The sequence below is a fragment of the Salvelinus namaycush genome, chromosome 31 (assembly GCF_016432855.1).
Source record: "Salvelinus namaycush isolate Seneca chromosome 31, SaNama_1.0, whole genome shotgun sequence".
Taxonomy (NCBI): Eukaryota; Metazoa; Chordata; class Actinopteri; order Salmoniformes; family Salmonidae; genus Salvelinus; species Salvelinus namaycush.
In genome coordinates this window covers 20468536-20494863 of record NC_052337.1, presented here as the reverse complement: position 1 = coordinate 20494863, position 26328 = coordinate 20468536, and the positions used below count along the sequence as shown (strand labels likewise).

Genomic DNA, 26328 nt, shown 5'->3' with positions numbered 1-26328 from the left:
AGGCCCAACAGTGCTGTTCTTGTCACAGCATTACTCTATGGAGAAAAGGCCCAACAGTGCTGTTCTTGTCACAGCATTACTCTATGGAGAAAAGGCCCAACAGTGCTGTTCTTGTCACAGCATTACTCTATGGAGAAAAGGACCAACAGTGCTGTTCTTGTCACAGCATTACTCTACGGAGAAAAGGCCCAACAGTGCTGTTCTTGTCACAGCATTACTCTATGGAGAAAAGGCCCAACAGTGCTGTTCTTGTCACAGCATTACTCTATGGAGAAAAGGCCCAACAGTGCTGTTCTTGTCACAGCATTACTCTATGGAGAAAAGGACCAACAGTGCTGTTCTTGTCACAGCATTACTCTATGGAGAAAAGGACCAACAGTGCTGTTCTTGTCACAGCATTACTCTATGGAGAAAAGGCCCAACGGTGCTGTTCTTGTCACAGCATTACTCTATGGAGAAAAGGCCCAACAGTGCTGTTCTTGTCACAACATTACTCTATGGAGAAAAGGCCCAACAGTGCTGTTCTTGTCACAGCATTACTCTATGGAGAAAAGGCCCAACGGTGCTGTTCTTGTCACAGCATTACTCTACGGAGAAAAGGCCCAACAGTGCTGTTCTTGTCACAGCATTACTCTATGGAGAAAAGGCCCAACAGTGCTGTTCTTGTCACAGCATTACTCTATGGAGAAAAGGACCAACAGTGCTGTTCTTGTCACAGCATTACTCTACGGAGAAAAGGCCCAACAGTGCTGTTCTTGTCACAGCATTACTCTATGGAGAAAAGGCCCAACAGTGCTGTTCTTGTCACAGCATTACTCTATGGAGAAAAGGCCCAACAGTGCTGTTCTTGTCACAGCATTACTCTATGGAGAAAAGGACCAACAGTGCTGTTCTTGTCACAGCATTACTCTATGGAGAAAAGGACCAACAGTGCTGTTCTTGTCACAGCATTACTCTATGGAGAAAAGGCCCAACGGTGCTGTTCTTGTCACAGCATTACTCTATGGAGAAAAGGCCCAACAGTGCTGTTCTTGTCACAACATTACTCTATGGAGAAAAGGCCCAACAGTGCTGTTCTTGTCACAGCATTACTCTATGGAGAAAAGGCCCAACGGTGCTGTTCTTGTCACAGCATTACTCTACGGAGAAAAGGCCCAACAGTGCTGTTCTTGTCACAACATTACTCTATGGAGAAAAGGCCCAACAGTGCTGTTCTTGTCACAGCATTACTCTATGGAGAAAAGGCCCAACAGTGCTGTACTTTTCACTGCTTTTCCCAAAACAGATCATACTATTTTTTAGGAGGTAGTTTATCTATTAGAGGAAGAGTGTTTTCCACCTCTTCGCCCTCCTCTGTGAGAATCCTTTGAGCATCTCTGTCTCGCGGCCACTCTCCTGCTACACGCTTAGATGCACTCACAAACAAGCCATGAATCACTAGAAACACTGCAAAGTGTCGACATCACACAGCGGAGTCTGTTAACAGCACACACATCTCTCTCTCCACACTGTAAACACACACACACTCTCTGCCTCATCAACAAGGGTGAGAAGAGAAGCAAGCGGAGCCCTGAGAATTTTGGGTAAAAGTGGGGAACAAGTGGAAAGTTGGACACTTTGGCAAAAACAAAGGCTAAAACAACAATCAGTATCTTTAAACTACCACTGGGGGTTAAGACTCGACAGGTGTCGTCGAGGTGCTCTGGTCACAAAGCAGTAGCAGGTTGAAATCCTAGCAGCGGATTGCCTGCTTTAATATACTCCTCCTGACAAGAGCTTTATAAGCTACCTCTCCACTGTAAAAGCAGCCAGTAAAGAATACAGGTACTCATGTATGAACACATCCCAGTCTGCATAAATCACAGCCTCTCCGCCAGTCAGGCATGATAGGCCACTTTGATGGGAAAGTTAAACAGGGCTTTATTTTTCACAGTGGAAAACGACAAGATGCCAGCTTCACCGCTGGCTCCCGGTTTTGTTGCAGTGGCAAAAACCTGTGAGACAGGTGCCATAGGTCACTGGCGGTGAGTAACTCTGACAAATAGGGGGGTGGTGGAGTGTGACGGGGGTGGTCGTAAACTCCCCACTGGGCCGGGCTGCCGTTAGCTGCTTACGACGAAACGGGAGGGTGGACCGGGTCGGGTCGCTTAGCTTCAGGGTGGGCCGAGTGGAGGAGGGTGAACAGATAGACACAGCCTGTCATCTCAGGGAGAGAGGACTGAAACTAAAAATGAACATAAAGATGGTCTAAAAAGATGGATATAAATATCCATAATATGTTTCTTCACACAGGAGCTGTATCAGAGAAAGAGAGAGGGGGAGAGGCAAACCAAACGGCAATTAAGGGGAATGCCTAGATGGAGAGCCAGGAATCTAAAGGCAAATTCATATTGGAAATGCATTATAGCTAGAGGATGCAGACAGCGATATCCACTTATGACAACGAGGGCACTAAAAATACATATTTCCCAGATGCCTGTGTATATATTTTCTTAAGCCTGTGGGGGGAAACCTTGAAAGGAAGTGGACCGACAGGCAGCCAATTTCACACAGACAATAGATAAAGAACTAAGAAACTTCTCATCTGTTCGGTGGGGAGAAAAGGCATATCCCAGGAGAGGTTGGCACGAAGAGGTCTTCCTCTAGACCAGGGCTTTCCAACCCTGTTCCTGGAGAGCTACCCTCCTGTAGGTCTTCGCTCTAACCCCAGTTGTAACTAACCTGATTCAGCTTATCAACCAGCTAATTATTCGAATCAGGTGCGCTAGATTAGTTAGAAGGAAAACCTACTGGACGGTAGCTCTCCAGGAACAGGGTTGGACTGAAAACCTACTGGACGGTAGCTCTCCAGGAACAGGGTTGGACTGAAAACCTACTGGATGGTAGCTCTCCAGGAACAGGGTTGGACTGAAATCCTACTGAACGGTAGCTCTCCAGGAACAGGTTTGGACTGAAAACCTACTGGACGGTAGCTCTCCAGGAACAGGGTTGGACTGAAAACCTACTGGACGGTAGCTCTCCAGGAACAGGGTTGGACTGAAAACCTACTGGACGGTAGCTCTCCAGGAACAGGGTTGGACTGAAAACCTACTGGACGGTAGCTCTCCAGGAACAGGGTTGGACTGAAAACCTACTGGACGGTAGCTCTCCAGGAACAGGGGTGGAGAGCCCTGCTCTAGGCCTACACACACGTTCAATGGCTGGGAAAACAACGTCTGATTCTCCAGATTTCACACCCCACTGCTCGTGCTAATGGGGACAGTGTCTCAGCGGGTGGAGTGGGGTGTGTGATACAATCACCGTAATTGCGGCAACTTGCTTTCATTTTCCCATGTATTCTCCATTACTCTGTGTCCGTACAAACACACACCCACACCCATAGTTCAGACACCGACTGGGTATAAGTTTTATTAACTCCAGGGAACAGCAAAATAAATCTGATAACCGCTACGTCAGTGTCCGTCATTAAAGACCAGGCAGCAGACAACAGGCAGCAGTAACAACAGTAGAATAGTCGAACACAGAATCTCCCCTCATTATTACTTAAATATTGCAGACCACAATGACCGACCACAACCCTGGGCAGATCTCTCTTATCTCTGTTCAGGCTGTGTGTGATATATGATATGATTTGCTTCCCTGCTTGGGTGCTCCAGACACGATCGATGTGGTGTTTTGGAAAGTGTGTGAAAGTAACTTAAAGTAAATCGTGTCTTGTACACGTGTGCACATGGAAAAAACACACGTGTCCATTACCGTCAGCTGTGCAAATTACAATATGCTCCTTAATGAAGAAACTCCATTAGGAACAGGAAATCCATCTCTCTATGCCTGGCATATCACTACTGGGACTGTCACCACCACAGTGTGTGTGTGTGTGTGTGTGTGTATGGCTCCATACCTCAGGCATGGCAGGGGTCTCGTCGTGCCGTCTGGTCTCAGGCTCTCCAGTGAGGGGGTTCCGGAGGGTCTGGAGGAACAGGGCTGCCTTCCTCTTCCTCTCCGCCTGCAGCTGCTTCTCCTTGGACTCCTTCGAGGCCTGGGCCAGCTTCTCCCTGGCGGCTGCAGCTAGACGGTCCTCCAACTTCTGCTTGGCTAGAGGGAGAGGTCAGGTACAGTATAAAGATGAATAGTTTCTGCTTGGCTACAGACAAACAGAGAGAGAAAATGATTTAGAACTTAGAACTTGCTTTTTATATGTCATCAAAATCTATTGATGTCTGTCTGTTTCTGCATTGTACATGGCCCAGTCAGAGTGGGGAGAACACATGCCTTTTGTGAGTGTAATGTTTACTGTTTATTTTTTCCCTCATCAATCTACGCACAATACCCCATAATGACAAACTTACATTTTTTTTCTTCGTTTTATGTTTACAAATGTATTAAAAATAAAAAACAGATACCTTATTTAGATAAGAATTCAGACATTTTGCTATGAGACTTGAAATTGAGCTCAGCTGCATGCTGTTTCCATTGATCCTCTTTGAGATGTTTCTACAACTTGGAGTCCACCTGAGCTAAATTCAAATAAATTGATTGGGCATCATTTGGAAAGGCACACACCTGTCTGTATAAGGTCCCACAGTTGACAGTGCATATCAGAGCGAAAACCAAGCCATGAGGTCGGAGGAATTGTCCGTCGAGCTCGATTAATCCAAGATGGCGTAGCAGTCGGACGTGTGTTTGTCTTTGTCCCATGTAAATAGCCGGTTTCGTCGTTTTTTTTCCGTATATATTTTTAATCTCACTTTCCACCTATGATCTAAATATACTTTCCTGCAACCCGCCTCACCCAATGTGATACGGATCTGCTATTTTTATACGTTATAACTGGAACCTCCATCAGCAGCTAGCCAGCTAACTAGCTAGTAGTAACTGTTAGCCACGGCTAGCGGTCTTCACCTTCAGCTCGGACACCAGCCAGCTTAACAGCTGATATCAACCAGTTTATTGCGCAATATCAACCCAGAGCATATCAGACTGATTTTCTCCACCACATCACCGGATTCCCGCCGCAAGCTCTGGGCCATTACACCGGATCATCGCAGCTAGCTAGCTGCAACCGAGTAGCTACTGCTGGCTAACGCCTCTGTCCCGAAGCAAGCACCAGTTAGCCTTGAGCTAGCCTCGAGCTAGGCCCATCTCCCGGCTAGCCGAAGAGGTATACCCACTAATTCGTGGGCTACAATACCTCTTTTGCCAATTGGCCTGGACCCTTTATTGCCGACATGGAGCCCCGCCGATCCATCACGACTGGTGTGGCGACGTAATCGTCCGATGTGGTTTCAACAGGCTGTTCCATTGCGATGTCACGAAGACCCATCTGCTAGCCCTGGCCCGCTAGCTTTCTGAACGCAGTGCCTCCCGCTCGCCTAGCATAGACTACCGAACGGCTCCCTGACTCACCTATTGCTGCTCATTGGACCCTATGATCACTCGGCTACACATGCCTCTCTCTAATGTCAATATGCCTTGTCTTCTGCTGTTTCGGTTAGTTATTATTGTTTTATTTCCCTGTAGAGCCCCTAGACCAGCTCAGCATGCCTTAGATAGCTCTTTTGTCACACACCCCACACATGGGGAAACATCACCTGGCTTAACTGGTGTCTCCAGAGATGCAAGCTCTCTCATCGTCACTCAATGCCTAGGTCTACCCCCACTGTACTCACATGCTACCATACCCTTGTCTGTACATTAAGCCCTGAATATATTCTACCACACCCAGAAATATGCTCCTTTTATTCTCTGTTCCAAACGCACTAGACGACCAGTTGTTATAGCCTTCAGCTGTACCCTTATCCTACTGTTCCTCTGGTGATATAAAGGTTAACCCAGGCCCTATAGCTCCCAGCTTTACAACTATTCCCCAGGCGCTCTCATTTGTTAACTTCTGTAACCGTAAAACCCTTGGTTTCATGCATGTTAAAATCAAACGCCTCCTCTGGCCGTCCTACAATCTAAGCTAGATGCCCTCAATCTTACACAAATTGTCAAGGAACCTACCAGGTACAACCCTAAATCCGTAAACATGGGCACCCTCATAGATATCATCCTGACCAACTTGCCCTCTAAATACACCTCTGCTGTCTTCAACCAGGATCTCAGCGATCACAGCCTCATTGTCTGTGTCCGTAATGGGCCCGCGGTGAAATGACCACCCCTCATCCCTGTCAAACGCTCCCTAAAACACTTCAGCGAGCAGGTCTTTCTAATCGACCTGGCCCGGGTATCCTGGAAGTAAATTGACCTCATCCGGTCAGTAGAGGATACCTGGTTGTTCTTTAAAAGTGCTTTCCTCACCATCTTAAATAAGCATGCCCCATTCAAAAAAAATTGAACTAAGAACAGATATAGCCCTTGGTTCACTCGAGTCGACTGCCCTTGACCAGCACAAAAACATCCTGTGGCGTACTGCATTAGCATCGAATAGCCCCCGCGATATGCAACTTTTCAGGGAAGTCAAGAACCAATATACACAGTCAGTTAGGAAAGCTAAGGCTAGCTTTTTCAAAAAGAAATTTGCATCCTGTAGCACTAATTCCAAAGAGTTTTGGGACACCGTAAAGTCCATGGAGAATAACAGCACCTCCTACCAGCTGCCAACTGCACTGAGGCTAGGAAACACTGTCACCACCGATAAATCTACGATAATCGAAGATTTCAATAAGCATTTTTCTACGGCTGGCCATGCTTCCACCTGGCTACCCCTACTCCGGCCAACAGCTCTGCACCCCCCGCAGCAACTTGTCCCCCCCGCTTCTCCTTCACCCATATCCAGATAGCTGATGTTCTGAAAGAGCTGCAAAATCTGGACCCCTACAAATCAGCTGGGCTAAACAATCTCTAAAATTATTTGCAGAAATTGTTGCAATCCCTAAAGATCGGAAAGCTGCCGCGGTCATCCCCCTCTTCAAAGGGGAAGACACTCTAGACCCAAACTGTTATAGACCTATATCCATCCTGCCCTGCCATTCTAAAGTGTTTGAAAGCCAAGTTAGCAAACAGATCACCGACCATTTTGAATCCCACCGTACCTTCTCCACTATGCAAATCTGGTTTCGGAGCTGGTCATGGGTGCACCTCAGCCATGCTCAATGTCCTAAACGATATCATAACCGCCATTGATAAAAGACAGTACTGTGCAGCCGTTTCCATCGACCTGGCCAAGGCTTCCGACTCTGTCAATCACCACATTCTTATCAGCAGACTCAATATAATTGGTTTTTCAAATGACTGCCTTGCCTGGTTCACCAACCACTTCTCAGACAGAGTTCAGTGTGTCAAATCGGAGGGCCTGTTGTCCGGACCTCTGGCAGTCTCTATGGGGGTGCCACAGGGTTCAATTCTCGGGCCGACTCTCTTCTCTGTATATATCAATGATGTCACTCTTGCTGCTGGTGATTCTTTGATCCACCTCTACGCAGACGTCACCATTCTGTATACATTTGGCCCTTCTTAATACACTGTGTTACCAAAACTCCAAACGAGCTTCAATGCCATACAACACTCCTTCCGTGGCCTCCAACTGCTCTTAAATGCTAGTAAAAACTAAATTCATTGCTCTTCAACCGATTGCTGCCCGCATCTGCCCGCCAGACTAGTATCACTACTCTGGACGGTACTGACTTAGAATATGTGGACAACTACAAATACCTAGGTGTCTGGTTAGACTGTAAACTCTCCTTCCAGACTCACATTAAGCATCTCCAATTCAAAATTACATCTAGAATCGGCTTCTTATTTCACAAAGCTTCCTTCACTCATGCTGCCAAACATACCCTCGTAAAACTGACAATCCTACCGATCCTTGACTTCGGCGATGTCATTTACAAAATAGCCTCCAACACTCTATTCAGCAAATTGGATGTAGTCTATCACAGTACCATCAATTTTGTCACCAAATCCCCATATACTACCCACCATTACGAACTGTATGCTCTTGTTGGCAGGCCCGCACTACATACCCGTCGCTAAATTGTTAAATTGTAATTATTTCACCACTATGGCCTATTTAGTGCCTTACTTCCCTAATCTTACTACATTTGCACACTGTATATATATTTTTCTATTGTGTTATTGACTGTACGTTTGCTTATCCCATGTGTAACTGTGTTGTTGTTTTGGTCGCACTGCTTTGCTTTATCTTGGCCAGGTCGCAGTTGTAAATGAGAACTTGTTCTCAACTGGCCTACCTGGTTAAATAAAGGTGAAATATATATTTTTTTTAAAGACAGGATTGTGTCGAAGCACAGATCTGGGGAAGGGTACCAAAACATTTCTGCAGCATTGAAGGTCCCAAAAACACAGTGGCCTCCATCATTCTTAAATGGAAGAAGTTTGGAACCACCAAGACTCTTCCTAGTGCTGGCCCGATGGTCACTCTGACATAACTCCAGATTTCCTCTGTGGAGATGGGAGAACGTTCCAGAAGGACAACCAATCAGGCCTTTTTGGTAGAGTGGCCAGACGGAAGCCACTCCTCAGTAAAAAGGCACATGACAGCCTGCTTGGAGTTTGCAAAAGGCACCTAAAAGACTCTGACCATGAGAAACAAGATCCTCTGGTCTGATGAAACCAAGATTGAACTCTTTGGCCTGAATTCCAAGCGTCACATCTGGAAGAAACCTGGCACCATCCCCACGGTGAAGCATGGTGGTGGAAGCATCATGCTGTGGGGATGGTTTTTAGTGGCAGGGACTGGGAGACTAGTCAGGATCGAGGGAAAGATGAACAGAGCAAAGTACAGAGATATCCTTGATGAAAACCTGCTCCAGAGCGCTCAGTACCTCAGACTGGGGTGAAGGTTCACTTTCCAACAGGACAATGACCCTAAGCACACAGCCAAGACAATGCAGGAGTGGCTTCGGGACAAGTCTCTGAATGTCCTTGACTGGCCCAGCCAGAGCCCGGACTTGAAACCCATCTCTGGAGACCTGAAAATACCTGTGCAGTGACGCTCCCCATTCAACCTGATAGAGCTTGAGAGGATCTGCAGAGAAGAATGGGAGAAACTCCCCAAATACAGGTGTGTTAAGCTTGTAGCATCATACCAAGGAGACTCGAATCACTGTCAAAGGTGCTTCAACAAAGTACTGAATAAAGGGTCTGAATACTTATGTAAAATGTGATATTTAGTTTTTTTATGTTAAATACATTTGGGTAACAAAAACACACACAAAAAAAAGTTTTTTTGCTTTGTCATTATGGGGTTGTGTGTGTAGATTGATGAGGGGGAAAAACGATTTAATACATTTTAGAAAAAGGCTGTAATGGAACAAAATGTTGAAAAAGTGAAAAAGTCTGAATACTTTCCCGAATGCACTTTAAGTTTCCCATGCCAATAAAGTCCTTTGAATTGAATTGGCAGAGAGCGAGGTGAGTTATAGTATATCTTGACATCATAGCTTCTGCATGGCTGGAGGGTGGAGAGTGAGAGGGGGGTCTGATATCTGATACACTGGTATCATAGTTTCTGTTAGGAGAGAGGAAAAGGTCAGATATAGATTCATCAGAGATTCTGCTTGAATGGAGGGAGACCGAGAGAGTGAGGAGGAGGTCAAGTATTTACTGTTAAGAGAGAGAATCCGGGAGAGAGAAGGGATCAGGGATGTGCTGAGAGTGAGGGATTCCCTTGTGTGTCTAGGTGTGAGAGAGAAAAGCTACTGTACTGTGAGGCTCAGCTGGAGCTTGGCTGGGGAGGAGATCGACACAGAGCAGACGAGGAGAGAAAATACGGGAGAGGAAGAGATGAGAGCGAGGGGCAGTGGAGGATCAAATGGAACGGGTGAGAGTGGAGGAGGGCAGACAAGAAAGCAGGGCTGGGGGCGGCAGATTAGCAAAGGACAGCGGAGGCAGTAGAGGGAGAGGGAGAGAGTGATGAAGGAAGACGCAGGCAGAGGAAGGGAGACAGAGTGGTTTAGGTACATATTGTAGACATTAACACTGCAATGAAGTGAGGAGCATAGGATGGGATAAGACACCGTATGAGAAAGAGTAGACAAATGTATTGAAGCGTATGGTCACATTTCAGCTCACCATTCCCAGACCCTCACCTCCTAAGTAAATTTTGTGGATATTGGCTATAGTGGAGGGTAGATGTAGTGTGAATGGCACTTTAGTGTTTAACAGGGAAATAAGCTATTATGGTCTAGTGCCATCATCTGCAAATAGTGTCTGATTACATTCCTCTCTGTAGACACAGCTCAACATAACTGTTCAATGACGGAGAGACGACAAGGAGAGAATGGGGAGAAATAGATGAGACAGGAACAAATGATGGAATACAGGACGACAGTGATCATGATGACTATATTAACGTGGACCCTGGGCATCGACTGCAGCGAGGGGTTAAATTGCCCAGCCTGACAATACAATAGCTCAATTTACTGTGTGTCTGTGATCATCCTCTGCAATCTTACCTAGTCTGTTCATCGAAAACGCACAGGGAGAGCTAGAAAACAAGTCATTATATTACACAACCATAGGGGGTGAATACGTAGGCTGGCCGCGAATCATAGGTGAATCATTTGAGGCTTAGTGTGAACACATCAGGAACAACACTAACAATACTGCACCAACAAATGTGACAGAGACCTTACATACCACACTATGGTAGACTCCCACTCACTTAATAAGGAGAGAGTGATGAGAGAGAGAGGCACATCGCTACAACACTGTATATAGACATATAACATTTTAAATGTCTATTCTTTTGGAATTTGTGTGAGTAATATTTAATGTTAACTTTTTTTCATTTCACTTTTGTTTATCCATTTCACTTGCTTTGGCAATGTAAACATATGTAAACGCCCCTTGAATTGAGAGACAGAAAGAGACAGAGAGAGAGCAAGCAACTTAGAAAGAGTATACATTGAAAGATGGAGGAGAAACAACAAGTGAGATGGATGGAGTGAGTGAAAGACTGAGAAGACAGTGACGGAGAGAAACATAAAAAAAGAAAAGAGAGGAGCGAGACAGACAGGCAGGGAAACAGACAGAGGTGTTCAGTCTATGGGTGTGAGAGACGCCCCAATCAGTAGGGTCCTTGGCCACTTAAGTGCTTTAGCAATCAAATCACTGGCTCTGCTTTAAAACAAACACATTTTGGTTTCAGTCTGAGCCTGCCATCAGTAAAACTATTCATGCTGTTGTTTACAACACTACTAAGGGAGGATGATGGAACAAATAATTATTTGGGTTGTAAATGTTACTTTAGAACGGCGTAAGAGACAAAGGACCTAATGGCAGATGAGACAGACTGCATACACACACGTCAATGCACTAGCACACACATACTTTAGTAATGAGAGCTGCCACTGGACTCACTCAATAACAGCACAGTCTTGGGGCTTTCAGGCAGTAAAGAACGATTGAGGTGGTCTGTCTGAATCATTGGTCATGATACACAGTGTGTGCTGACACACCCAAATGCTGCTAAATGGACCCACACACATAAGACACACAGGGATTGTCTACTGTCTGTTGAATCCCACACTCGGTAATCACAGGCTGCCTGTGTGATCGTTTTACAATACATCAAATCTTAATGGTCACATACACGTGTTTAGCAGGTGTTATTGTGAGTGTAGCGAAATGCTTATGCTTCTAGATCTGACAGTGCAGAAGTATCTAACAGGTAATATGAACCAATTCCACAACAAAACCTAATACACACTATCTAGTAAAGGAATGTGATGAGAATATATACAGTTGAAGTCAGAAGTTTACATACACTTAGGTTGTAGTCATTTAAAACTCATTTTTCAACCACTACACACATTTCTTGTTAACAAACTATAGTTTTGGCAAGTCAGTTAGGACATCTACTTTGTGCATGACACAAGTCATTTTCCAACAATTGTTTACAGACAGATTATTTCACTTATAATTCACTGTATCACAATTCCAGTGGGTCAGAAGTTTACATACACTAAGTTGACTGTGCCTTTAAACAGCTTGGAAAATTCCAGAAAATGATGTCATGGCTTTAGAAGCTTCTGATAGGCTAATTGACATCATTCGAGTAAATTGGAGGTGTACCTGTGGATGTATTCCAAGGCCTACCTTCAAACTCAGTGCCTCTTTGCTTGACATCATGGAAAAATCAAAAGAAATCAGCCAAGACCTCAGAAAAAAAAGTGTAGACCTCCACAAGTCTAGTTCATCCTGGGGAGCAATTTCCAAACGCCTGAAAGTACCACGTTCATCTGTACAAACAAAAGTACTCAAGTATAAACACCATGGGATCACGCAACCGCCATAGCGCTCAGGAAGGAGACATGTTCTGTCTCCTAGAGATGAACGTACTTTGGTGAGAAAAGTGCAAATCAATCCCAGAACAGCAAAGGACCTTGTGAAGATGCTGGAGGAAACAGGTACAAAAGTATCTATATCCACAGTAAAACGAGTCCTATATCGACATAACCTGAAAGGCCGCTCAGCAAGGAAGAAGCCACTGTTCCAAAACAGCCGTAAAAAAGCCAGACTACGGTTTGCAACTGCACATGGGGACAAAGATCATACCTTTTGGAGAAATGTCCTCTGGTCTGATGAAACAAATATAGAACTGTTTGGCCATAAATAACCATCGTTATGTTAAGAGGAAAAAGGGGGATGCTCGCAAGCTGAAGAACACCATCCCAACCGTGACGCACAGTGGTGGCAGCATCATGTTGTGGGGGTGCTTTGCTGCAGGAGGGACTGGTGCACTTCACAAAACAGATGGCATCATGAGAAAAGGAAAATGATGTGGATATATTGAAGCAACATCTCAAAACATCAGTCAGGTAGTTAAAGCTTGGTCTCAAATGGATCTTCCAAATGGACAATGACCCCAAGCAAACTTCCAAAGTTGTGGCAAAATGGCATAAGGACAACAAAGTCAAGGTATTGGAGTGGCCATCACAAAGCCCTGACCTCAATCCCATAGAAAGTGTGTGGGCAGATCTGAAAAAGCGTGTGCGAGCAAGGAGGCCTACAAACCTGACTCAGTTACACCAGCTCTGTCAGGAGGAATGGGCCAAAATTCACCCATCTTATTGTGGGAAGCTTGTGGAAGGCTACCCGAGACGTTTGACCCAATTTAAACAATTTAAAGGCAATGCTACCAAATACTAATTGAGTGTGTGTAAACTTCTGACCAGCTGGGAATGTCATGAAAGAAATAAAAGCTGAAATAAATCATTCTCTCTACTATTATTCTGACATTTCACATTCTTAAAATAAAGTGGTGATCCTAACTGACCTAAGACAGGGAATTTTTACTCGGATTAAATGTCAGGAATTGTGAAAAACTGAGTTTAAATGTATTTGGCTAAGGTGTATGTAAACTTCCGACTTCAACTGTAAGTATAAAATATATGGATGAGCAGTGACAGAGCGGCTAAGAATAGATAGTGAAGGACACAGTATATACATATGAGATGAGTAATGCGAGATATGTTAACATTCTAAGTGGCATTATTAAAGTGACTAGTGTTCCATATATTAAAGTGCCCAATGATATCAAGTCTGTAGGTAGGCAGCCGCCTCTCTGTGCTAGTGGTGGCTGCTTAACAGTCTGATGGCCTTGAGATAGAAGCTGTTTTTCAATCTCTCTGTCCCAGCTCTGCTGCACCTGTACTGACCTCGCCTTCTGGATGGAAGCAGGGTGAACAGGTAGTGGCTCGGGTGGTTATTGTCCTTGATGATCCATTAATACAGATTAGGTTTCCCCTGTCTGTGATTAATACCCCCTTTAATCTAACTGAGTGACAGCCTCCCTGTCACACAGCAATTCATTTCACTTGCCAGGCCCTTTCTTTACCCTGCGTCTCCTCTGACTGAGATAATCACACAGATGTTCCGTTCCTATGGACCCCTAGGGTTGGGTGTGTGTGTTGTCAGACTGAACCAGCACCTAAAACTAGGCCTAAATACAAGAACATTTGGTGCCTGTGTGTGTGAGACCAGGCTTAATGCATGCTAAACATTAGGAATAGGCCCTATGAGTCACACATGCATTATTCTAAAATTGATTAAATAAAATAAAACCTATTATTAATCTACACACAACACCCCATAATGACAAAGCTAAAACAGGTTTTTCCAAATGTATTAAAAATACAAAAATGAAATATTACATTGACATAAGTATTCAGACCCTTTGGTTTAAGATTCGAAATTGAGCTCAGCTGCATGCTGTTTCCATTGATCATCCTTGAGATGTTTCTCCAACTTGATTGGAGTCCACTGGTGTTAAATTCAATTGATTGGACATGATTTGGAAAGGCACACAACTGTCTAGATAAGGTCCCACAGTTGACAGTGCAAGCCAGAGCAAAAACCGAGCTACAAGGTCGAAGGAATTGTCCGTAGAGAGAGTGCCGAGACAGGATTGTGTTGAGGCACAGATCTGTAGCATTGAAGGTCCCAAAGAACAGAGCAGCCTCCATCAGTCTTAAAACTTCTTATGGCTGGGGGCAGTATTGAGTAGCTTGGATGAATAAGGTGCCCAGAGTAAACTGCCTGCTACTCAGTCCCAGAAGACAAGATATGCATATTATTAGTAGATTTGGATAGAAAACACTCTGAAGTTTCTAAAACTGTTTGAATGATGTCTGTGAGTATAACAGAACTCATATGGCAGGCAAAAACCTGAGAAAAAAATCCAACCAGGAAGTGGGAAATCTGAGGTTTGTAGGTTTGCCTATCCAATATACAGTGTCTATGGGGTCATATTGCACTTCCCAAGGCTTCCACTAGATGTCAACAGTCTTTAGAACCTTGTTGATGCTTCTACTGTGAGGATGAGGGAATAAGAGCTGATTGAGTCAGGTGTCTGGCAGAGTGCCACGAGCTCACTCAGGCGTGCCCCCGTGAGAGTTAGCTGCGTTCCGTTGCATTTCTACAGACAAGAAAATTCTCCGGTTGAAACATTATTGAAGATTTATGTTAAAAACATCCTAAAGATTGATTCTATACATCGTTTGACATGTTTCTACGAACTGTAATGGAATTTTTTTTACTTTTCGTCTGGCCTGCGCCTCATCAATTTGGATTTTGTAACTAAACGCGCAAACAAAAAGGTGGTATTTGGACATAAATTATGGACGTTATCGAACAAAACAAACATTTATTGTGGAACTGGGATTCCTGGGAGTGCATTCTGACGAAGATCATCAAAGGTAAGTGAATATTTATAATGCTATTTCTGACTTCTGTTGACTCCACAACATGGCGGATATCTGTATGGCATGTTTTGGTGGCTGAGCGCTGTACTCAGATTATAGCATGGTGTGCTTTTTCTGTAAAGTTTTTTGGAAATCTAACACAGCGGTTGCATTAAGGAGAAGTTTATCTAAAGTTCCATGAATAACACTTGTATCTTTTATTAATGTTTATTATGAGTATTTCTGTAAATTGATGTGTCTCTGCAAAATCACCGGATGTTTTGGAGGCAAAACATTACTGAACATAACGTGCCAATGTAAACTGAGATTTTTGGATATAAATATGAACTTTATCGAACAAAACATACATGTATTGTGTAACATGAAGTCCTATGAGTGTCATCTGATGAAGATCATCAAAGGTTAGTGATACATTTTATCTCTATTTCTGCTTTTTGTGACTCCTCTCTTTGGCTGGAAAAAGGACTGTGGTTTTCTGTGACTAGGTACTGACCTAACATAATCAGATGGTGTGCTTTCGTCGTAAAGCCTTTTTGAAATCGGACACCATGGTGGGATTAACAACAAGTTTATCTTTAAAATGGTGTAAAATACTTGAATGTTTGAGGAATTTTAATTATGAGATTTCTGTTGTTTGAATATGGCGCCCTGCACTTTCACTGGCTGTTGTTAAGTCGATGCCGTTAAGGGGATCTCAGCCATAAGAAGTTAAATGGAAGAAGTTTGGAACCACCAAGACTCTTCCTAAAGCTGGCCACCCAGCCAAACTGAGCAATTGAGGGAGAAGGGCCTTGGTCAGGGAGATGACCAAGAACCCAATGGTCACTCTGACAGAGCTCCAGAGTTCCTCTGTGGAGATGGGAGAAAGAACCTTCCAGAAGGACAACCATCTCTGCAGCACTCCACCAATCAGGCCTTTATGGTAGAGTGGCCAGACGGGAAGCCACTCCTCAGTAAAAGGCACATGACAGCCTGCTTGGAGTTTGCCAAAAGATACCTAAAGACTCTCAAGACCATGAACAACAAGATTCTCTGGTCTGATGAAATCAAGATTGAACTCTTTGGCCTGAATGCCAAGCGTCACGTCTGGAGGAAACCTGGCACCATTCCTACGGTGAAGCATGGTGGTGGCAGCATCATGCTGTGGGGATGTTTTTCAGCAGCAGCGACTGGGAGACTAGTCAGGATCAATGGAAAGATGAACGGAGAAAAGTACAGAGAGATCCTTGATGAAAACCTGCTCCAGAGCGGACCTCAGACTGGGGCGAAGGTTCACCTTCCAACAGGAAGCACCCGTCTTTGAATTAGAGGTCGACCGATTATGATTTTTCAACGCCGATACCGATACCGATTATTGGAGGACCAAAAAAAGGCCGATACCGATTAATCGGACGAGTCTTTTCTCTATTTGTAATAATGACAATTACAACAATACTGAATGAACACTTACTTTAACTTAATATAATACATCACTAAAATCAATTTAGCCTCAAATAAATAATGAAACATGTTCAATTTGGTTTAAATCATGCAAAAAAAGGGTTGGAGAAGAAAGTAAAAGTGCAATATGTGCCATGTAAGAAAGCTAACGTTTAAGTTCCTTGCTCAGAACATGAGAACATAAGAAAGCTGGTGGTTCCTTTTAACATGAGTCTTCAATATTCCCAGGTAAGAAGTTTAAGGTTGTAGTTATTATAGGAATTATAGGACTATTTCTCTCTATATGATTTGTATTTCATATACCTTTGACTATTGGATGTTCTTATAGGCACTTTAGTATTGCCAGTGTAACAGCATAGCTTCCGCCCCTCTCCTCGCCCCTACCTGGGCTCGAACCAGGAACACATCGACAACAGCCACCCTCGAAGCAGCATTACCCATGCAGAGCAAGGGGAACAACTACTCCAAGTCTCAGAGCGAGTGACGTTTGAAACGCTATTAGCGCGCACCCCGCTAACTAGCTAGCCATTTCACATCGGTTACACCAGCCTAATCTCGAGAGTTGATAGGCTTGAAGTCATAAACAGCTCAATGCTTGAAACATTGCGAAGAGCTGCTGGCAAAATGCACGAAAGTGCTGTTTGAATGAATGCTTACGAGCCTGCTGGTGCCTACCATCGCTCAGTCAGACTGCTCTATCAAATCATAGACTTAATTATAACATAGTAACACACAGAAATACGAGCCTTTGGTCATTAAAATGGTCAAATCCGGAAACTACCATTTCAAAAACAAAACGTTTATTCTTTCAGTGAAATACGGAACCGTTCCGTATCTTATCTAATGGATGGCATCTAAATATTGCTGTTACATTGTACAACCTTCAATGTTATGTCATAATTATGTACAATTCTGGCAAATTAATTACGGCCTTTGTTAGGAATAAATGGACTTCACACAGTTCGCAATGAGCCAGGCAGCCCAAACTGCTGCATATACCCTGACTGCTTGCACGGAACGCAAGAGAAATGACACAATTTCCCTAGTTATAAGAAATTCATGTTAGCAGGCAATATTAACTAAATATACAGGTCTAAAAATATATACTTGTGTAATGATTGTAAAGAAAGGCATTTATGCTTATGGTTAGGTACACATTGGTGCAACGACAGTGCTTTTTTCGCAAATGCGCTTGTTAAATCATCACCCGTTTGTCGAAGTAGGCTGTGATTCAATGAGAAATTAACAGGCACCGCATCGATTATATGCAACGCAGTACACTAGATAAACTAGTAATATCATCACCCATGTGTAGTTAACTAGTGATTATGTTAAGATTGATTGTTTTTTATAAGATAAGTTTAATGCTAGCTAGCAACTTACCTTGGCTTCTTGCTGCCCTCGCGTAACAGGTAGTCAGCCTGCCACGCAGGCTCCTCGTGGAGTGCAATGTAAGGCAGGTGGTTAGAGCGTTGGACTAGTAACCGGAAGGTTGCAAAAACGAATCCCCGAGCTGACAAGGTAAAAATCTGTCGTTTTGCCCCTGAACAAGGCAGTTAACCCAGTTAATCGGTCGACCTCTACTCTGAATATCCTTGAGTGGCCCAGCCAGAGCCCGGACTTGAACCCAATCGAACATCTCTGGAGAGACCAGAAAATTGCTGTGCAGTGACCCTCCTCATCTAACCTGACAGAGTTAGAGTGGATCTGCAGAGAAGAATGGGAGAAACTCCCCAAATACAGGTGTGCCAAGCTTGTAGCGTCATACCCAAGAAGAGTCGAGGCTGTAATCGCCGCCAAAGGTGCTTCAACAAAGTACTGAGTAAAGCGTCTGAATACTTAAAAAAACTAAAAAACATTCCCCCCCAAAAAAACTAAAAACATGTTTTTGCTTTGTCATTATGGGGTAATTGTGTGTAGATTAATGAGACAAAAAAAATATTTAATACATTTTAGAGAAAGGCTGTAAGGTAACAAAATGTAGAAAAAGTCAAGGGGTCTATATACTTTCCGAACGCACTTCATATTTCCATTATGGGCTAAGCCATTGTGAGAAATACGACTGTGGTTTACTGTATCCAATTTGTTCCTACACCCTTCCTGGAAGCTCTCCCCTCCCTCCCTCCCACGGCTCGTCTGACCTCCAGCAAAAAGGCAAAGTGTGCATGTGTATTTGATTGAGCGATGTCTTTCCTAGTCCGCCAGCTGCCCTTCCAGCGAGCAGAGCCATATTACCAGAGAGAGAAAGATAGAGAAAGAGAGGGAGAGAGCGAGAGAGACCAGTAATGACATTCAGAGCCTGAGGTGGGTGAGGACGGTGAGGTGATTGAGCTTGCTGACCTGCTGATCATCAGAAGACGGGGCCCTCTCTACGTCCTTTAACATATCAGGTGCATGAATAGAGAAGCAAACTGAAGTGAAGAGAAAATTCAGCAGCTCTTGGAGGACAGTGGAAGTTGTTAAAAATGCAGTAGCCTTCGGAACGTGTTGGTTTTAACAAGCATTTTTATCAGCTTCCACTGTCCTCAAAGAGTTGCTGGACTTCTTCCCTACTGAGACAGCAAGCCAGCACACAGACAGGCTGACTAGTACAGGCCATTCACACGTCAGTCTTTGTTCCCTTTATATTTATCATTCAGGTGCACAAATTACAGTATGACACTTCAGTTTACCAACTTTTATAATATAAAACAATATACACTGAGTATACAAAACATTAGGAACACCTGCTCTTTCCATGACAGACTCACCAGGTGAAAGCTATGATCCCTTATTGATTTCACCTGTTAAATCCACTTCAATCAGTGTAGATGAAGGGGACAGGTTAAAGAAGGATTTTTAAGCTTGAGACATGGATTGTGTATTTGTGCCATTCAGAGGGTGAATGGGCAAGACAAAAGATTTAAGTGCCTTTGAACAGGGTATGGCAGTAGGTGCCAGGTGTACCGGTTTGAGTGTGTCAAGAACTGCAATGTTGCTGGGTTTTTCATGCTCAACAGTGTACCAAGAGTATCAAGAATGGTCCACCACCCAAAGAACATCCAGTCACAACTTGACACAACTGTTGGAAGCATTGGAGTCAACATGGAACAGCAACGTATTCGACACCTTGTAGAGCCCATGCTCTGACAAATTAAGGCTGTTCTGAGGGAAAAAGAGGGCGCAACTCAATATTAGGAAGGTGTTCCTAATGTTTTGTACACTCATACCCTGACTACAACGCTCGCGTCGCGTACGCACGTTGAAAAACACATTTAGAAATCTATATTATTCAATTATTGCACCCACACTGCTCGCTCGCGCCAACGAGCATCTGTGTTGTCAAGGGCTAAAATAGAAGTCAGTTCTATTTGTGATGCAGATCACGCTGCAAGTCCTGCCTCTCCCATCTCCTGATTGGTTTATAGAAGCAGGTACCCACGTGCCAACTCCTCATTGGTTATACTCATGTGGGTGACTGAAAGACGAATGAGGTCGGTGGCAGTAATGCACCTAATTTATGAAAGTTGCCAATCGCAATATAAAGTCCAGAGAAGAAAAAGCCTGGAAGAAGGAGAGATAACTAGAAACGATTCGGTTGACCGTTTTATGTGTGGATTAATTGTCGGAGTAGAGGACCTTGTGCATTTCAGGTTAAATAACAACTCAATGTTTATATCCCAGGACAAATTAGCTAGCAACAGCAAGCTAGCTAAATAGGACAAATTAGCTAGCAAGTGCAAACTAGCTAGCTAAATTGCCATAAATGTTTAATGCTTTTCGACCTCTCCCCAAATTAATGTAATTGGTTCAGAGTTTGTTTTGATATTTTAACCTGTGTGTCGTGATTGCGTTTGGTGTGGGGGGACAAAATTAATTTATGCACGATGGCGCACGCACGCAGCCAGTTTGGGTTCCATGTCAGTGTATGCCATTTACATTTTTTATTGAAAGTGACATCCAGTAGTGGTTTTATACATCATTTTGGGGTATTGAACAGCTCCAGGATTGACTAAACCCACAACTCAGACGTTGCAAGTAGCATTCTCTACGAACTGAGCCACACAGGGCAATTGAGGGGTATTCCAAAAAAGCTTTTAGGTAAAGTAAAATAAGACGTTCCTTAATATGTAAAGTGCAGCCACATTGAGACATGAAATAGCTAGCTACCTTGTTTAGCCTCCAGCTCCTCCAGGGTGAGAGTGGGTCTCTTCTCTTCGGGGGCAGGGACCTCTCTGACCACCATCTTCGCCCCATCTAGGAGGGCCTCCAGACCCTTCTCCCCGAGCAACTTGTCCAGGTCATCGTCCGAGTCGTCGTCCAGCCGCACACGGTTCTTCTCCAGCGGCAGCATGTCGTTTTCTTTGGCTTTGATGGCAAAGCAGATCGGCGCAAAGGACGCTGGCAAGGAAGGCAGAGGTGAAAGAGAGAGGAGGGGACGTTTGATTAAAGCGAGCTGTCGTTTGAGATGAAAATGTGTTAGAGGTAACAGTCACTCCTTTTTCCATATACCATTAACCTTCCCCAGGCAGACAGAGTGACTATCTACAGCTGGGGGTTTAATGTCATTACCATGGGCCAGACATGAGCCTTAGCCAGCCAGACTGCTTTATGAACAGCCTGTAGCCACTTAATCTTGACTGCCATTTACTAGCTGATAGCTCCAAATTAAGCCACACACACACACACAACCAACCAACCAGCCAGCCAACCTCACACGCACGCTTGCCACCCCCACGAGCACAAACAAACTGTGCCTCCCTGTGTATGTTGCGTGTGTGTGTGTGTGTGTGTATGAGCATTGCGCGTGCGTGTGTATATATGTGTGTGTGTTGCGGGTGCGTGTGTAAGCACTTGTGCATCTGTGTCCACGTCTTCATCACGCCTTACCTTTTATTTGCTTGCCCTCCATCAATTTGTCAGAGGGACAGTTACCCACGCTGCCGCCATCAGTCTCCCCCTCTGCTGGGCCCACGCTGTCAGACGGAGAGCCACACTACAGGACGGAGAGAGAGCGAGAGAGAGAGAGAGAGAGAGGAGGATAAAGACAGAGAGAGGTTCAGATTTCTTTCCTCAGGGCCTGGGGGTGAGACTGGGAGGCAGCTTGAGAGCCCCATCCTCTTAAACAATAGAACATTCTGCAGCACCCGGCCTCACCCTACTAGACTCGGATGATCTGGTGCTTCTGTCCCCAACCAAGGAGCACCTAGATCTTCTGCACAGGTTCTGTCAGACCTGGGCCCTGACAGTAAAACTCAGTAAGACAAAAATAATGGTGTTCCAAAAAAGATCCAGTTGCCAGGACCATGTATACACTGTTGCCCTAGAAAAACCTATACCTACCTCGGCCTAAACATCAGCACCGATGTGACATTTTTGGTCGACACCGATATCCGATATTTGCCTTGCCAAAAAAACTGATACCAATAACCGATATTTAACATTTTAGCGGCCTTTTAAGCATTCTAGTACAGTTAAATAGTTAACACACACACACACCTGGATGCAGCGGTCTAAGGCACTGCACCTCAGTGCAAGAGGCTTCACTACAGTCCCTGGTTCAAATCTAGGCTGTATCACATCCGGCTGTGATTGGGAGTCCCATAGGGCGGCGCACAATTGGTCCAGCATCGTCCAAGCCGTCATTGTAAATAAGAATTTGTTCTTAACTGACTTGCCGTGTTATATAAAGGTCACACACACACACAAAAGTTATTTTGTTGGCATTTACGTATGTCCCCATTACTTAAAACATAATCAAAACATATTTCTTTCACTTACTTACTGTGCTGTTTCGTTGTTCATTTGTTCAGTCATTTCATTCTCAACCAGGATTTCTATGGAATGCCGTTTGGGTCTATGCATGTCAAAAAAGATACAAGTGAAATAACACTATTTGATGTATCAAATAAGCTTGTTGACCAATCAGGACCTGAATATGACTGCATGTCACATAATAATTTAACGTGTTCATACATTTTTTACGTAGTTATTACACATTGATTACACTATCACTCGTATTTCATATGTCACAATGATTCATCGATACGTATGATATGATGCTGGTAAAGTTGTCTCACACACATACAGTGCTGGTCATAAAAAAAGCTAGATACCTTATGGATGCAAACAATGTTCTTCCCCAAAAACATAGAAAATCGACAATCTGTTTCAGTAGCTATAGTTTGCTAGCTAACTATATACAGTGGGGCAAAAAAGTATTTAGTCAGCCACCAATTGTGCAAGTTCTCCCACTTAAAAAGATGAGAGAGGCCTGTAATTTTCATCATAGGTACACTTCAACTATGACAGACAAAATGAGAAGAAAAAAAATCCAGAAAATCACATTGTAGGATTTTTAATGAATTTATTTGCAAATTATGGCTGGAAAATAAGCATTTGGTCACCTACAAACAAGCAAGATTTTTGGCTCTCACAGACCTGTAATTTCTTCTTTAAGAGGCTCCTCTGTCCTCCACTCGTTACCTGTATTAATGGCACCTGTTTGAACTTGTTATCAGTATAAAAGACACCTGTCCACAATTTGCAAATAAATTCATAAAAAATCCTACAATGTGATTTTCTGGATTTCTTTTCTCATTTTGTCTGTCATAGTTGAAGTGTACCTATGATGAAAATTACAGGCCTCTCTCATCTTTTTAAGTGGGAGAACTTGCACAATTGGTGGCTGACTAAATACTTTTTTGCCCCACTGTAGCTAGGTGTCATCATCTAAAATAACCCTAATTTATAAGACAGTTCTTACTTGATTAATGGTGGTCGGACCCATCTATGTGAAGCTAACCACAATAAGGATTAGCCACAATAGTGGACTTTGTGGTTAGCCGTCATAATAAAAGTATGGCATAATTCTACTATTTGTATTAATTTGCATCACTATCAATGCTATACTTTTAATTTTGAAGGTAAACCACAAATTCCACTATTGTGCCTAATCCTGGCTAGCTTCACAACACATAACCCGGTCCGGTCGAGCCTCACTACCCAGATGAAGCTGACTGCAGTTTCTACTGGTCATTGTTTTCAGGCTGGTTGTATTGGTACTAGATAGGTACCAAGCTAAAGCTAGCTACCCCAGAAGTTGCAGTCAAACAAATGATGCAGACTTTTTTTGTACAGCTTTGACAGTGCTACTGTATCTTTTTTGACACGCAAAGACCCAAACGGCGTTCCATATTATGTATGCTGTGAAGCTAACTCTGGTTGGGAAACATCCGAAAAATAGAGCACTTGGTAGTGTGTACCGGTGCTCGATCAGTCGGCGAAAGCCAACATCACCCACGACAGAGAAAGGTTGATTGTCAAGGGCAATGAATTCCATTATCTTGGCTTTAATGGATTTCGCCATTGAGTTGTCTCACTGAAATGTTCTTACTCTTTCAAATGACTGCTCGACTTGTTGACTGCTCGATGCACACAGCAGACATTGTGGGCTAGGTTAGGAATGCTGTGTTGCACGTGTAGCGCAACATTTTACATGGCGTCATTATGTTATGTACCTACGTTATATAGGTATGCACGGTAGCTTTGACATCAGGCTTCAACATCGGCGTTAAACTAGACATCGGGACAATACCGATATTGGCATTTTTAGCTAATATCGGCCGATTCCGATGTGTTTACCGATATATGGTACATCCCTAATCAGCAACACATTTAACTTCCACAAAGCTATGAACGATCTGAGAAACAAGGCAAGAAGGGCCTTATAAGCCATCAAAAGGAAAATACAATTTGACATCCAAATTTGGATCTGGCTGAAAATACTTCAAATCAGTTATAGAACCCAATGCCCTCTATGGTTGTGAGGTCTGGGGTCGGCTCAATACCAAAAATTCACAAAATGGGGCAAACACCAAACTGAGACTGCATGCAGAATTTGACAAAAACAATCTGTGTACAACATAAAACACCAAATAATGCATGCAGAGCAGAATTAGGATGATTCCCGCTAATTATCAAAATCCAGAAAAGAGCAATTAAAATCTACAACCACCTAAAAAGAAGTGATTATCAAACCTTCCATAACAAATCCCACACCTGCAGAGAGATGAATCTCAGCCAGCTGTTACAGGGACTCTCTCTGAGGTCATTAAAGATCCCATGGCACTTATCGTAAGAGTAGGGGTATTAACCCCGGTGTCCTGGCTAAATTCCCAATCTGGCCCTCAAACCATCACGGTCACCTAATAATCCCCAGTTTACAATTGGCTCATTCATCCCCCTCCTCTCCCCTGTAACTATTCCCCAGGTCGTTGCTGCAAATGAGAATGTGTTCTCAGTCAACTTACCTGGTAAAATAACGGAAAAATAAAATAAATGAGTTAATTTAAGAACAAAGTGCTCAGGGTTGTCCTAAGAATTTAAAATTACAACATGCCAGATACAATACTGTACCTTTTTAGAGCTCATCAACTAGTGAAGTGAAAATGATTTAGAACTTACAAGGGTGGTGCTTTTGATATTTCATCGAAATCCATTTGTCTGTTTCTGCATTGTACTTTTAAGATGCTTTGTACTTATGACGCTTTGTGCTAAGGCTAAGTGATGTCAGCATGCTATTTGCTTTGTTTGGGATTGGGTTTAAAAGTTGACAGTCAACAATAGATGCAAGTGAGGCACAGTGAGGGTTGGTTGCAGGCTGAACGGTAAGGGAAAGCCATTTCACACTACGTAGGGCCGATCACTCCTCTCCCCCACTCTCTGTCGGCCTGGTTCTCATTGGAATGCTCTGTCCGCTCTGTGCACCGTTTACTACGGGACACTGATGGAGGGGTTTAATCATAGCAACATACAGTGGTGGAGGGACCAGTGGACAGCCAGTTCGACATGGCCCAGTCAGAGTGGGGAGAACACATGCTTCATGTCTCCTCCTCTGAATACAGTCCCTAAGTCTTACCATGACAGCTCAGTATTTTTTTTAATTTAACCTTTATTTAACTAGGCAAGTCAGTTTAGAACAAATTCATATTTACAATGACGGCCTACCAAATGGCAAAAGGCCTCCTGAGGGGACGAGGGCTGGGATTAAAAATAAATGTAAAATATAAATATAGGACAAAACACACATCACGACAAGAGAAACAATACAACACTACATAAAGAGAGACCTAAGACAACATAGCAAGGCAGCAACAACATGGCACAAACATTGGGCACAGACAACAGCACAAGGGGCAGGAAGGTAGAGACAACAATACAGAGACAGAGGAGGAAAGGGACTAGCCTGAGCACCAAATCGGAGAACATGTTGTATGTTAGCGAATAGTCATCACTAGCTTGCTAGTAGGTATATGAAAGGAAGAGTCTGGACTTCAGGCTAGCCGTTAAGAGACAAGAAAACAATATGTAGGCTATTTTCTCCCACATCTCCTTACATGAGGATAGACTAGACAATCATAATCCTACTTCATATTTTATGCATGATGTCATGATTGGTGGGCAATAGGTCTGACAAGGCTGCCATTGTAGCTGACAGCCTAGGCCTCAACTACCTGGAAGAACTTTGCAGCAAGCGTTTCTGATTAATAAACATTGCCATGATAGTGGCTGTTAACATTTAAATAAAACCCAGCCCTGAAATAAAACATAGGCTGAAAAGAATTTGCACGTCATCTCGTAAGAAAAGACATGCAAGACTCACAGAAACAGAAACATCCCAAGTCACACATTCTGATTTGGCACTTCAAGCCAAAATATATCATACTTTGACTGAAAA

General features: G+C 43.6%; 1 protein-coding gene across 6 annotated transcripts in view; it reads right to left on the bottom strand.

Annotated features, from left to right (window-relative positions):
- Positions 1-26328, bottom strand: part of LOC120025455 (splicing factor, suppressor of white-apricot homolog) — a 138988-nt gene that overhangs the window by 43205 nt on the left and 69455 nt on the right. For all 6 annotated transcript variants that reach the window (XM_038970002.1, XM_038969997.1, XM_038969998.1 and 3 more), the window contains exons 11-13: positions 21480-21585; positions 20760-20990; positions 3902-4095 (exon numbers count right to left, since the gene is read on the bottom strand). In XM_038970002.1, coding sequence (XP_038825930.1) covers positions 3902-4095; positions 20760-20990; positions 21480-21585 — 531 coding nt within the window. The remainder of the gene's footprint in view (positions 1-3901; positions 4096-20759; positions 20991-21479; positions 21586-26328) is intronic.